The 15,604-nt window shown below is 33.3% G+C and overlaps 1 protein-coding gene and 1 long non-coding RNA gene across 2 annotated transcripts; both read right to left on the bottom strand.

The window, feature by feature from the left end:
• Positions 1 to 1,607: 1,607 nt before the first annotated feature.
• On the bottom strand, positions 1,608 to 9,735 carry LOC140433565 (uncharacterized). The gene is made up of 7 exons (XM_072521544.1): positions 9,593 to 9,735; positions 8,848 to 8,913; positions 8,288 to 8,347; positions 8,118 to 8,204; positions 5,052 to 5,090; positions 2,708 to 2,839; positions 1,608 to 1,912 (listed from the first exon to the last, which is right to left on the bottom strand). Exons 1-7 carry the CDS (start codon positions 9,609 to 9,611, stop codon positions 1,641 to 1,643), a joined length of 675 nt encoding a protein of 224 aa, XP_072377645.1. The 5' UTR covers positions 9,612 to 9,735; the 3' UTR covers positions 1,608 to 1,640.
• Positions 9,736 to 12,277: 2,542 nt separating this feature from the next.
• On the bottom strand, positions 12,278 to 13,069 carry LOC140435214 (uncharacterized). The gene is made up of 2 exons (XR_011950124.1): positions 12,826 to 13,069; positions 12,278 to 12,496 (listed from the first exon to the last, which is right to left on the bottom strand). It is a non-coding gene; the product is annotated as an uncharacterized lncRNA (long non-coding RNA).
• Positions 13,070 to 15,604: the final 2,535 nt, after the last annotated feature.

Below are 15,604 nucleotides of genomic sequence, written 5' to 3'. Positions count from 1 at the left end.
AAATACTTATTGTCTAGCGGAGAGAATATGAAAAAAATTATTTCTTATCAATTTAAAAGAAACATAGTAGGCTATGTTTTTGTTAAATGTCATTATTTGTTTAGTAATTTATTGATGTTTAGTGACAGTTTAGTACTACAACATTTTTGGTATTTGTGAATGTTTTAATTATTGCTTAGATTTAATTTGAAGTAGAAATGGAGTTTCTGCTACCAATCCAATGATGGATAACTGCTACCGAGACCCTCTCTTGGTACAAAACATTATTTTTTCTGATGAGGTCACTTTCACGTTAAATGGCGAAGTTAACCGTCAGAATTGTAGATTTTGTGGGTGTGCAAACAGTACAAGTACTTTCATTCATCGTCATGTAACTGTCCTCTTTCTTTATAAAAAAATTTCAATAATTTAACACACATTTCAAAATATATCTCTTCAATAAATATAAATAACTATAATAATTTAAATAATATAAAACATCACATTTTCTTTTAACAAACAATAATATATACCTTACTTCTACATTATCTGTTAACACACCATCCCCTACAACATTGACCGAATTTATTTACCGTATTTATTACAATCCAACAGACTTTTTCTCTTACCAATTTGTGGGTTGTTACTCTGTCTGCTAATGCAATTTATGCATATTAATTAACACAGACATGTAATATTGGCATAATTACTAAAACCTTTTTTGATCTATAACTTTTTGATCTATATCCTTATAAGACAGCACCCTAATATGGGCTTTTTATAATTTCAGCATTTAATTTACTTTGTACCACCGACCTGATGATGCTTTGCAAATTTTAGAAAGCGAAACCGGTCGTCTTAGGTAGTAAAATTAAATTGATTGTAAGTCTAATTATTTCTTTTTTACCTTTTTTAAAATGGACTCACATAAGTAACACATTCAGAGAACTACTGTACATGTCGTGCCATGCACTGCTGATGTGAAGCGTCCCCTTCTCCCTGAAGTAGCAGCAGCTACTTCAGTTATATGGCGGCATAAAACAGTTGAGGTTGGGTATCACACAAAAAAATATGGATTACGAAATGCTACAAGTTTTACTGCAAGAAGAAGAATATGACGACGATTTTTTATTGTATTATTGCTTTAGGAAAAATCCTACACAACCGTTGTACTTAACTGGACTCTAAGAAGCCTCTTATAAAACATTGATCAAAAGATTTTATTCACTCTTTGGGCAGTCTCCTTCTGAACATTTTCTTTGAGATGTGAATATTGCTCAAAATATTTGGAGATGATGAGCAAGGCCGTTTAGGGAAGAAGAGAACAAGTAAAATATATAATACAAGAAATGAAAAATGAAAGGAAGAGTATAGTTGTTCATAAAAAGACGGGCAACTAAAAAAAACATAAAAGGAATACTCATGATGAAGTTAAGGATCCTAAAATTCATAAAAAATAATTTTCCTTAAAGCAAAAGTAATACTTGAAGCAATAAACTGGACAAATAGCCTTGACATTAACTTTTGATAAATCTATTTTAATGGTATTTGTATTATTTTCATTATCAAGTAATGTCTAAAGATTTAGAAATTACTACCAAGTATTAAAAAAATAGATTTGTTTTGAGTTCAGATTATTTATTTAATTATATAAGCATATTTTAAAGGGGACACCCACATCCTCTTGTTTGCATCTGGTCGGACTTCTCAATCCTGAACAAGGGTACCAACTTGTTCATATCCATCCTTCTCTGCCTAAACAGATTAACTAATAATCGCAATGCTACTGCAGCTTCCTCCACCTCACTTATCGATAGATCTTCTATGTAAGCATCAAGGAGTCTTTGTCTTTGAATAACTAAATTGTGACTTTGAGGTGCGACGTACAGGAATAGGTCATCCGGTTCGTAGACTACTACGCCACCATTAGAGTCTAAAAATAAATATATGTTCTATAATCTCTTTATCAACACTATCTCTTACATTACGGTATACTATCAGTTCAAAATTAGTCTTCTCTAAAACAGACTAACAATTAATTCTATAAACAAAAAAACAAGAAACAATATTTTTTGTGTAAATAATAATAAAATACCGTACGCCCTCCTTACCAGGTAAGGAGAATGTAACAATAATATCTGCGTTAAATGCATTTGGGTTTAAAAAGTTTAGTTAGCATGATGCTCCTTTTTTCTTTCTTTCTGACCCGGTTTTAAATAAACCTTATCAATACCCTCAGTCAAGATATATTGCTCCACTCCGCAATGTTGTGTCCTTAAAACTCTATCAGAGCAGGTAGCATTGTGGACATCTCTAGGCCTGGGTTTCTTCGTTTAATTTAAATCCAAAGACGAAACATCCCTAGGGTTAATTTTTACACAGGCCGGTTTTTGGAGATTTAAGATTCAGCCTTTAAATGAAGAGTCAGAACATAGTTCAGCAATATCGTTACATTTTGTTAAGTACTTGTTAGAGTTTAAAAAGCGATACGAGTCGGTTTTATCACTAATTGTAGCGTGTTCAAATTTAACAAATTTTAAATAGAAATTTTGTAAACATCCCCATGGGTTAATTTTTAACCCGGATTTTGGAGATTTAAGAATAAGCCTTTAGTTGAAGAGTGATTGTCAGAACATAGTTCAGTAATATCGTTACATTTTTAATAAGTACTTGTTAGAGTTTAGGTTAGGTTAGGTTAGGTTACAAATAGAAATTTTGTAAATTGTACCGAATGCATCAGCGTCCCCTTCATTTGGAACATCTGCCATAAGCACTTGCGAATTTGTTAGATCTACAGTCGAATATGGTTCTTGGAGTAGAGGATCTGTATCTATTTGTTCAATATCAGGTCTTAACAAACCTAAAATTAAAAGAAATTTTATAAATATATTATTCTGGAACATTTAAACGCTTTAAATAAACACCTTAACTGTTACCATTTTTACTGTACGTTTTAAAGCTTATTGAAAGTTAAATTTGCTGGAAGAGAAAGGAAAAATAATTCTAGATATTTGGAGAAAAACTAAAGTAAAGAAAATGGTATATCCAAGAGTTTTACAAAAATGCAAATCTATTACCGAAAGCGGTTGACACAAACAACTGTCTCATCATAACAAATAAAATGTTACTTTTGTATAAAAGAAGTTTGACATTGAAAAAATACAGTAAAATGAAATTGGAAGAAAAATTTTATTATCTAGACTTGTAATTACAACCAATAAAGGTGAAAATTTACAATATAAAGACTTATAAAAGACATCCGTAATGATTCTAGTCTTAATTCCAGGAAGAATACTTTTAGGTCCATAACTTATACAACCGCACGACGGAATAGACGATATCTTTACAGCTAGATCTACAATTATATATTACCCATGATTTTTAGACGACCTTGTGCACCCCTTTGTTTTTTTTACGTTCGTTCCTTGTCAAGCTACGTACACCTTTAACTTTTTACCATCCCATATTTTTGTTTCTTTATTTACTGTCTCTGCATATTATTTTAAGATGTTCTTATCAGAAAGATGCAGCAAGACCTTTGAGATTTAATTTCAATGCAGGGCTTCTGCCATCTGCATATATGTATCCTAAGAGCGACTTATGCAGAAGCTCTGGATTGAAAATGAATCTCTCCCGTTATAAAAGAATAATTATAAAAATAATTATATATGGGACGTTACAACGCCATCTAGTAACAATTATAGTAGAAATCCGAAGATTTCTTACTTGACGAAAGTAAAATTCAGAAGATAGAATCTTAGACTGCGCAAGGCATCCCAATGTTTCCATCATTGACTGAACTCATCCGTGGAAGTCTTGTCCGAAGAAAAAGTGGTTTTAGTTGCTAGATGACTGGTCAAGGGAGCATGAGGTGCATATAATCCATACTCTGGATGCTATGTCCTATCATATATTCCTTTCCGGATCGAATTCAACAGTATTAGGGAGATCTTCCCAAGTCGGATTAGAACCTTTTCACCTCAGTCAAAAAAAACTTGTACACATTGACAAATACTCCTTACTGTTTGCTGCTCTTAGTTTGTGTCCTTTTTTTATGAACATCTTTCAGTATAAAGACCTTTTCTGATAGATCTAGCCATATTTTCTGGGTCAGTCCACTTTTCATATAACCCAACTTTACAATGGAGAAAGTATTATGCTTATAAAACCAAAAAAAAAAAGAAAATCATGCTAAAGTTGGCATAGACGTCACCAAAGAATACATTAGAGATGGCACATTGGTATATCAAATGACCTTTTACTATACGGGAGAAATAGTAATTGAAAGCATATTGGTGCTTTTCAAGCAACTGCAAAAGTATACAGACCAGTGAAGAACCATATAATACTACTAAATGAAAATATACATGGTAGAAATCCTACCAAATACCATACAAATATTTTTCTCATTACAAATCTTTAGATTTAATGGAAGGGCTAGACGAATTAGCCTGGTCTACGAGATACACAAACAAGATCTACTAAAAGCATTACTAGAATTTTAGGAGACCATGCGTTACTATGGTACCGAAACAACAACAAAAATTGGAAATCGTGGATAGAGTTCAGCGAAGATTTTAAAAAAGGATGCATCGATGGTAGTGGTCAGTTGTTCGTGGGCGTGCGGACACAGAGAGCTAACTATAAGCAAGCGATGACGGCGTTTGGCGGCGTTATCGTTACATTAACACAGAATAAATTGAAAAAGACAGTCAAGATTTGATTTTACGTACAAAGCGTCTATGTATCTGTTTATACGTATTTCGCTTTAATAAAGCTCATCAGAACAGTTATTCATAGACGTTCTCAACGTGAAAAATAGATCTTTCCTGTCTTTAAGAAGCAACAATAAAATGGCTTCGAAACGGACGCAATAGCAACATCTGATATTAACATCTTTATTAACGTCTGCTATGCCTTGCAATTTTTAGAAGGCTCAGATTAAGGCAGAAATCTGAATTGTGTTTCGAAACTATTTTACGGACAGAATAAATTATTCTGTGTAATTACTCACTGAAAACTGATTTAACAAACTAAGAAGTGTATAAAATTTAAAAGTAAATGTAACTTACCAATGTCAGTTAATTCCAGCAACTGCCTTTCCTGGGGAGCTAAAATTTAATAAAATATGTATTAATAAATAAAAAATTTCTGTAAGAATATAATATATACTAAGGATATATCGTTGGCTGTATGCAATAGTGAACACAAAAACGGCTAATTTTTCAAAGCAAGTGTTTAAAGTATAAGTGCCAATAATTTTGTTTTATTTGGTTTATCCCATGGATTACGATTTTTGAAAAAAATAAATGTTGATGTATTTGGGAAAGCATTAGTAGCTTTTAATGAATTGTAACGCAGACCTCTTAAATTCAACCCTTATTTTGAGTTGTGCTACTATTGCACATCAACATCTTGTCTTTCAAGAGTAATTAAAGCAAAGACAAAACTGGCATTTTTTTGTTATTCTTATCAATTAAAATAAACTCTTAATAAAGAGTACTACAAGTTACTTAAGAAAATGTGTTTATTAACAACTATAAGGAGAACCTAATAAAAACATTATATTGATAATAATAGGAAAAGTTATGATTAACAATCTTTAAATGTCTGTACGCCGACGATACTGTGATTCTAGCTGAAAACATCGACGATCTGCAGGAGCTAATCAATAGAGTTGACATGGAATGCACAAATTGGGGACTGTCGATAAATATCGATAAAACTAAATACATGGTGACCAGTAAAGTGGATATCGGCGCAACCCAACTGATATTAAACCAACAACCGCTGCAGAGAGTTCAGAGATTCAAATACCTTGGATGTTGGATTACCCAAAATCTGGATCCATCCTTCGAAATTCGATGTAGAATTGAACAGGCAAGAAACTCATTTCAAAAATTCAAGCCTCTATTATCCAATAACTCATTAAATTTGGAAATCCGTGAAAAGTTTACAAGATGTTATGTGTGGTCTGTACTTTTGTATGAATGTGAAATTTGGACTTTAAACGCCGATATCATGAATAAAATGGAGGCGTTTGAGATGTGGTTGTATCGAAGGATACTAAAAATTCCATGGACTAGCAGAACCAGAAACGAAGAAGTTCTTCGAAGAATGGGACATCAACGAACTCTATTAAATATTATTAAGAGGCGTAAACTAGAATATCTTGGACATATAATCAGAGGACCAAGATATGAGTTCCTTCGGCTAATTCTCAACAGTAAAATCGAAGGAAAGAAATGGATAGGACGGAAGAAACTCTCTTGGTTGAGGAATTTGAGGCAGTGGAGAGGTTTGACAGCGGACCAATTGCTACACGTAGCGCAAGACCGAGATCAGTATAACAATATTATAAGCATGGTAGTCGCCGACGTTCCGTAGGGATATGGCACTCTAAGAAGAAGAAATGTCTGTAGAAATCAGCGTGAATTGGTGAGATACTCTTATCTTCAATAAGGCTAATAAGGACTTTTTTATTCTTTTCAGTTATTGGCAGACTGCCAGTGTAATCCTTTTCTAGTTCTATAACACCCATACTTTTTAAACATTTTCTTGTTTTTTTCTTGGTGGTATCAACTGATCTGTACTCCTCTTGAATAAATAAAGTTTTAAAATAGTAGTGAGTACCAGAGCTTTTTTACATGAATTTTACAGATATTGTTGAAATTAAAAGTATTTGCTTGGACATCTTTATTGAAAATTGTCGCTCTTTAAGTATTTAACTTTTTCAGGTCAAAAAAAATCATTATAAAATAATTCGTGTACTTCGAGTGGTTGTTTGCAACGAGCAGTTCGAATTAGCATAGCGTAATTAGTCGGTAGATAAATAGGCTCTTCTTTTAAAGTTTTTGTGATATTTCTTTCTATTAAAAAGTGGCAACTGTCACCCTCATTTTGAGTATGACCGACAACGAAACAACTCCATTAGAGGAAATTTTGAAATGAATTACATTCCATTGTTACGGACAAGCATTCCTTTTCCTACTTTTAGGTTTATTAATCGCCAGGTGTTCTGGTACTTCCGTCTCTACATTTTTATCAGAGACCTCTGTAGACGATATATCATCATCATTGTCTGCATTGGCATAATAAGGGTCCGCATCAGAATCATCAACATGAAAATATTGGGAGCGAAACGAACTTCCAGAAGAGGCGCGTACCAATTTAGAACTGCTACCTAACACAAGAAAAAAAAAAGACAAATATTACGAAGAAATCAGCTTGTCAGAGGAAAGTCTCCTTCATCGTTAATCGTGTGTTTCCTATTAGATCGATATCGTACTGGCATTTGCAGATGATGCATTAACGATGAAGGAGACTTTCGTGAGGTTCGAGAAGGAAGCAGAGAAGATGGGGCTCCAAATCAACTAAAACAAGACGAAATGTATATATATGAACCGCAATAACCAAAGCAGAGACAGAATCGGTCAGAACATCACCATCGATGACTTTAACTTTAAGCGCGTTAGAGAATTCAAGTATCTTGGAACAACAATAACTGAAGACAATAACGGATCACAGGAAATAAACAACAGGATCCAGGCCGGCAACAGATGTCTTTTTGCCCTGCAAAACTTTATAAAATCGAAACAACTAACAAGATGTACGAAGATACAGGTCTATAAAACAATCATAAGACCCGTTGTGATGTATGGAAGCAAAACGTGGACGATAACAAAGGCAAACGAAGAGAGACTTTGTGTTTGGGAAAGAAAAATCCTAAGGAAGATCTTTGGCGGCCCTGTGCTGGACAATATAGGATAAGAACTAACAAAGAGCTCGAAGAACTTTACCCAGACGCCAACATCATAAAAGAAATATAGTCCAGAAGACTCCAATGGGCAGGATACCAGTGACAAGTAGCGGACATTTGTGGTGCTATTATTGTGCCAATGTTGAAGGTCACAAATGTCTTTTTCAAGGAGTCTGATGATATTAACTCAATTTTGTCAATTTTTGAGTCAAGCAACTATTGCATACAGTCGACGATATCGACAATCATGATTTAGTGTCAAAATGAAACAAAAAAATTTTAAAAGATATAAAATTCCCATATGCATCTATTTCAAAACCAAAGTTCATGATGAATATGATTACAATAACAAAACGAAATACATAATATAAACACTTACATTTTTTACATATAGCGTTTGGAGAACATGCGCAGGCAAATTCATCATCTGCGAATTCTTCACCGTATTCTGCTCCATATTCTTCAGCTAAAATTGGTAAACATGATAATTATTATATATATATATATATATATATATATATATATATTTGTTAAATATAAAATACTTACATTGTTGACAGGGTGCTTCAGGTGAACAGGCGCAATTTAAATCATCATCGTATTGCTCTTCTAAAACAAAAGATAAATATAAAATATAGAACAGTTTTTTTAGTATGTATGAAACTTAATGTGTTATAAAGTGCCACTAAAATAATTCTTGTTGCATCTCACAGATCTAAGTTCGTCATAAACTAATACTATCAACAATATTGTCAAATAGAAATTATTTAGGTCTCTTCTAAAACAGTTATCGAGTACACTGTGTCTCGTTCTCGTAGCAATTTATAGGGTTTTTAATTATTAAGTCCAATGAGGCATGAGCTGTCTGGCATGTAGCGCTGACCTGTTGAAGCCATACGTAGATGTTCATGTAATCCAATTCAAGACAAAAGAAGTTGGTAATCATCGACCTATAGCGCTCTACCCATATCGGCGCAGCCCAAAACCCATACTTACTCTAACTTTACTAAGATATAAAATTAGTTGCTTGGTATTTCATCGTATTTTGGTGGAAAAGGTGTGGCACAAGAAGAAGAAGAAGACTTAGATTTACTTTTGATTTTTCTTACCCTGTTGCTGTTGACAATCTGCGTATGGTGAACAATGACAATCCAACACCTCGTTATCTTCATAGCCTGTGAACAATATACTTGTTTAATTATAACAATTACTACATTCTTTAAAATAAATTATAAATAATATCCCTATACCCTGAGCTTAAGTCTAAAAGTGAAGTAGAGAGTAAGAAGAACCTGAATCCAAACTTTCAAGTAAATCCGTCGTGACGAGGACAGTTACACTCCAAAACGGTCATTTTCTGGAGTAAAACCTAAGGTAACCGTCTGGTTAAAGGTTGTTGCTTTCCATCCAACATTCTAATTCATTTTTCATCATTCATTCAAATGTTTTTAATATACATGACATAAGAGATATTGGTCTTAAATTGGAAAAATAAGAATTGTTTTATAGATGATTGATATTGGAATACGCATAGAAAAAATCGACACCTCGTAAACTCATATGAACGAAAGCAGATTAGTAAGGCTGTTTTTAAACGAAAATTGGCTTTCATTGACACTTTATCTAAATCAATTGAAATATAACAAAGTAGACAGTACTTAAAAAATTAAAAAGTTACGTAAGTTTCAATATTTATTTACGTTTGCTAATTTCGTAACCATCAAAAAACCTTTAATATCGATCATGTATATGTTAAAAGTTCTTTTAACTACTCTACCTATCTTATTGGTATTGATTACTATTTAGATTACTTCCGGAATACTCAAAGTTTAGCAATTAGTTAGTTTATGTTACCTTGATAATACTGCTCCATTTCTTTCTGAAAAATTAAGTATTTTTAAATTACACAATAAATTTTGACGACACTATAAAACTTAGACAAACTTCTAATTGACAGATTAAGTCAAACACATTAGATTGTCCAAATTATTTTGGAACGTCTACTAAAGGTCAACCAATTCGCTCAATTCGTGATTTAATTTTTTTTTAAAGATTATTTAAAAATTGTGTTAGATTTTTGGATCCTTTTTAGATTATCATTAAGACTATACTAACGTTATGCAGAGAATAATGCATATATAGGCGTGGTTATTTCCTTGCACATAGAAAACCCTCTATAGCTTGTATAGAATCCTTTATTTAAACAATCATTATAAGAAACAGTTTAAAAAGTTGTTAATATATAAAAACTATTTTTTTTTCCCATAAACAAATTTCGGTAGTACGTCTCAATTATTTTTGCATCCTAAAATTGTGGCCAATAGATTTTTATGCTCTAAAATGCCTGAAAAACTCTTTTCATCTATCCTGAGGCTCTACAGCCCAATGCAAGCCCTGGCCTCCCTCAGCAAACCTCTTCATTTGTAACTGTCTGTAACCATTCTCCTTCTGCAAGAAAATTTTTGGCGTCCCCATCGAAACAATCCTCCCATCGCTTTCTCGTTGTCCCAATAGGTTTCTTCCCCTGTATTATTGCATTAAACAGTATCTAGTTCACCACCTGTTTGTTCTTATTTATAGGTCCTAGTTGTCTCAGTACCTCTATTTCAAAGTTCTTCGTGCGGTTTACAGATTTTTGAATCAATATCTAAGTTTCACATCCATATCTTACTATCGATCCGATTATGGTCATGTAGATTCGTATCTCAGTTTGTTGATGAACTTTTTGTGATTTAGAAGAACGCCATATTTCAAATAAAATAATTATTGCCATAGATATCCAACTGTACTAAAGGTTATAAGGCTTATAAGTTTATAACAGCATGAAACTGCAGAGAAGCTCTTAAGAAACTGGTAGGGTCCAACAAAATAATATTGCTCTGGGTACCAATACATGAATTAATTGTAGGTATCTACTGAGATTACTTACATTCTTGCTAAAGAAGCAGCTAATATTGATTTATGGGACTAGAGCTTATTCTGTTTTCCTTAATACCAATTTTATTTCAAACTATATCTATATCATAAAACTACTATAATGTAAGGACCTTGATTTGTAAAGAGGCTTGCTTTTCCTACGATTCTCTTCAAAGAGATGTTAAGGAGAAGTAGGAATGGATCATCTCGCTATTTGAGACCAATGTTTATTGTAAAGAAGGTAGAGTTCTTTTTCATGGCTTACTGCAGTTCTAGATGCTACCATATCTTCTTCTTTTTCTTCCTCTTTATAAGCAATTCTGCTTGTTCATTGGCGAATTAACACGTTTTGCGCGGTCGTCCGATACTTTTTTTGCCGATTAGTATTTTGACGACACGGATCTCCTTCATTCTGCTTATTTGGTTATTCCACTCTTTTTTCTATTTTGTCTCCATTAATTCATACACTATACGTTACATTTTTTTTTTCTAATGTCTTCACTTCTCTTTCGATCTCTCAGCGTATTTCCTGTAATTCTTTTTAGTACTCTCATCTCTGCCGTTTCCAGTAGCCTTTGCGCTGTGGCTGTGTCGGGTTTTCTTTATGAGGCATACGTCATTACTTGTTCTATACTGATGCCATCAATTTCTATTTTACATCTGGCTGGTTCTTTGCTGACTACTATTGTTTGAGTTTTCTGAGATGAGATTGTCATATTCAATTCTTTTGCTCTTATGTTAAATCTGTGGACCAGTCTTTGCAGACTATCATCATCTTGGGCTATCAATATTGTGTCATCTGCGTAGCAGAGTAATTTTATTTCTTTGTTTTCCATTCTATATCCTCTTCCTTTGTTAACGCTTTCGATGATTTCATCTATTATCAAATTGAAGACAATGGGGCTCAATGAATCTCCTTGTCTTATTCCGCTGTCTATTTCTATAGGTTCTGTAAGTTGTCCTCCCATTTTGTTGTTTTAGTAGATGTTTTCGATAGTTTTTATAATATTTAGGGGAACTTTCCTATTATAGAGAAGTTGTATTACATCTTTGGAGTCTTATTCTGTCAAACGCTTTCTTTAGGTCAATCAGACACAGAAATGCTGGTCTATTATACTCTAGTGATTTCTCAGTAATTTGATTGACGAATATTGCATCTGTACACGATCTTTCACTACGAAAACCCTGTTCTTCATTTGCCAAACTTAACCTCTGATTTATTAGCACTTGCAAAATTTTAATTGTAAGTTTTAGCGTAGTATTTAACAAGTTTATACCTCTGTAGTTTTCTGTCTGTTTTTTTATCTCCTTTTTTGAATAGTACAATTAGTTCGCTCATTCTCAATGCTTCTATTTTATTGTGTTCTATAATTTTAATAATTAATGTTGGTCATTGTTCCGTCATGGCTGCTCCAGAATATTTCAGTAATTCGTTTGGTATCCCGTATATGCTACCTTATCCTTGTTTAAAATCTATAAAGAGCTGGGGTAGTGTTTTATTGTATTCCCAATATTTCTCCATTAACTGCCCAATAGTAAATATTTGATCCACTGTTGATTTTTCAACAGAAAATAAAAAAATAAGCAAAAAATAAGTAAAAAAAAGTTAAAATTAAAACTAAATTTGAAATATTAAATATTTTATTATAATTATTTCCAAGAATATTAGTTTCTATTTCGGTTTAATTGATTTACTTTCACAACTACCACAGATTTTTAATACAGTCTTCGTCAATACCAATATTTCAGTTAATTTGATTACTATCTGAAAACATTAATATTATCTGCAAGCACAAATAAAAGTTTTATGTTTATTTGCCTTTCATATCTCTTTTAGCAGCACTGAAAAATAAAAATAAATTAGAAGATAGCACATTTATAGTATTAGTGATAACAAAGAAGCAAAAGGATAAATAACTAATTAAGATTGACGTTTGTGATTTATCCATTTTTCTTTTTTTTGTTGTATATTTAGAATGGTAGCGAAATATTTCTGAAAATAACTTCTTGAGTCACAAAATGCAATGACAATTCTACCTATCAAAAATTATAGATGTATTTGCAAAATATAGTAAAGCAAACATAATAGTTTGGTCAATTTTATTGATATGCAGGCCGCAAAATAAAGAAACTTTTTTCCGTTATATTTAATAATAGTAATCAGTACTTACCGGACTGTATGGACAAAAGCCACAAGGAGGACAAGGAGAACAAGGTGTACATGGACCACAACTGCACGGATCACAAGGTGGACAACGAGACGGAACTGGGTACAACAACGGAACGTAAATACTGGGACAAGGAGGGATATTTGGAAAGTAAAGCGGCATTCTACAACAGGGATCTGATAATCGGCCCATTTTAGCTAAATATTTTTACGCACAAAAATTTTGAATGTTTGAGAAATTATTGAATTGATAATTACGTCGTTGCTACAGTAACACCAATTAAAAATACTAGATTCTAGCTAAAATTTTTATAAAAAAAATGACGTTTTAGATAAATTACTGCTCAAATTTCTGTCTTTCATCTTCACCCTTTTACATTCATATCCAGTTTAGAAGGATTAATATTTTACTTAAACAAAAGTAAATTAATTAAGAAATGAGTTGCCGCCCTATTTGTTGTTCTCCTTGCTCGGTTATGGTTTGTTATCCATTCTGTTATCCATGCTGTCAGCCATGTTGTCAACCATCGTGTCCACCTAAAGTAAGTATGGGATACTTTTCTCCGAATATAATAATACAGTACAAATCGAATGCAATAATTGGATAAGCTAGTCTATTATCAAATGCTCTTTTTAGTTGCACCTCTATTCTATTTAAAGCTAAACTCTAAAATCCTTTGTATGTAAATTCGTAAACACCAACACATTAAAATTTTAAAATTATTATCTGGTCAATTATCATGAGCAGTATATACAAATTTAGATACAGAAACCGATGTCATTGCGTGCCTTAGTCCGTGGACCAATGAGCACGTCGATGCGCAACGTCCTATATTTTATCTTCTACACAATTTACGATTGGCCAATTGACTTGGAAATACACATATCGATACGAAAGGAAAGTGTATTAAAAGGGTGCATTTTTCAAGCCAAGGCGTTCTAATCTTGCTCTGGCTCCCATGTAAGGTCTCGAATACCCTGGGAACCCCCCTTCACGGGGCTATGCTTTACTCGTACTTAGACTCTTTTGCTGGAACCTTTCTACTACCAAACTGTGTTTTATTATAAGAAATTACCTAATCCACCAGATTGAAATAAAAACGTAGAAGAAACTTCGATTGGGCTGGTCAAAGCCATCTGTAGAGCACCTAGGAAGCAGATATGGGTTAATTCTGGCCAAGATCAGAACTTCCCATGGTGACAATAGAACAGTGAACCTTGTGACCCAAGCTCACTTCGACGAGCTACGCTGAGCATCTTCCAGAACGAAAATGGTTCCACGAGCACAATACCAACCAACCCAACCTAACCTAGACCGTAGATCGTCATGATATTCTGCAATTTCTGACGTTCTCCAGTGCCGAATGTTTTGGTGAAAAAGAAGTTCCAGTAGCCACGAAGCTTAGAAGCAACTGACGCCCCGGAGCAGCCTCGGAGTCACGTCTTGCCCTACCGTATGTGGTTCAATATCCACGTAGGCCCAAGCGTACCCCCCGGCGTTGGTAAACCCCGGCTAACAAGCAACTATGGGTTCGATCTGGCGGAAAGGAGGACGAATTCGCCAAGCAAAAAGCACTTCGACCGAGGATTGTACCGGCAAAAGAAGATGACAACAACTACTACCAGGAAGCTGTGCTGTGGTGTGGTGACCTTTATAAATATTCTCTAGGACAATCGTGAACATATAAATATATGAACATTATTTTAACCTTTTATAAACATTTTAATCACATTTCGAATTTTATGAGCATTTTTCAAGCTTTATAAATAATTTTTAAACACTTTTAATTTTTTTCTTTTCGTGTAAACATTTTTAAAACATTTTATGGACATTTTTCGATTTTTTTCTGAACCTTTTGTAACATACTGTAGGAACATTTTCGAATGAACAGTGTAAAATTTGAAAACATTTTTATATACATATTTTAAACCTTTTATGAACTTTTGTGAATATTTATGTACAACTTGAATCTTGTATATGTAACTTTTACCACTTTTGCAACTCTTTATAATTTCTTTGTGTACTAAATAATTTGTTTTCCAGCAAAAGAGTCTTCAAAGGGGTCGTCGCGTGGTTTAATCTGTGGACTTACGAGCACGTCGATGCACATCGCACCGCCTTTTATCTTTTATATAATTTACGATTGGCCAATTGACTTGGAAATGCACATATCGATACCAAAGAAAAATGTATAAAAAGGGTGCATTCCCCAAGCCAAGGTAGACTAGTCTTGCTCCGGTTCGCATGTAGGGTCTCCTATACCCTGGGAGTCCCCTTCGCAGGGCTATGCTCCCCACTCGTCCTTAGACTCTTTTGCTTGAACCTTTCTACTACCAAACTGTATTGTATTGTAAGAAATTACCTAACCCAAGAAAACTTCGATTGCAGAGCACCTTAGTTAATATAACAAAACAATTACACCAATAAATACTCATTATTTTGTTACAATTATTAAGAAAACACAAAAATATATTCTACTTTTTTTCGATATATCTCAGCTTAAATAAAACGAGTATTTTGTCTCTTTCGTTTTTCACTAACACGCTTGCTAAAACAGTACGTTTCTTTTGGTATCTAAACTCGCTTCGATATTAGGTTACCGCCAATTCTCCTCTTCTCCATATAAAAAGTTATGACCAAAACTGGTCATAAATGTTTTTTCCCAGTATCAACCGCTTCGCTAACTCATTAGAAAAAACAAGTTTTTGTCTCCCTAGAACTAGGTCAATAATGTATTAATGTTAATAATGAAACACGATAATATGATTTATCTGCCTTTGAG

This window comes from Diabrotica undecimpunctata, chromosome 2 (genome assembly GCF_040954645.1).
Source record: "Diabrotica undecimpunctata isolate CICGRU chromosome 2, icDiaUnde3, whole genome shotgun sequence".
NCBI lineage: Eukaryota > Metazoa > Arthropoda > Insecta > Coleoptera > Chrysomelidae > Diabrotica > Diabrotica undecimpunctata.
The sequence above is the reverse complement of the archived record's forward strand: the minus strand, read 5'-3'. Positions and strand labels throughout refer to the sequence as shown.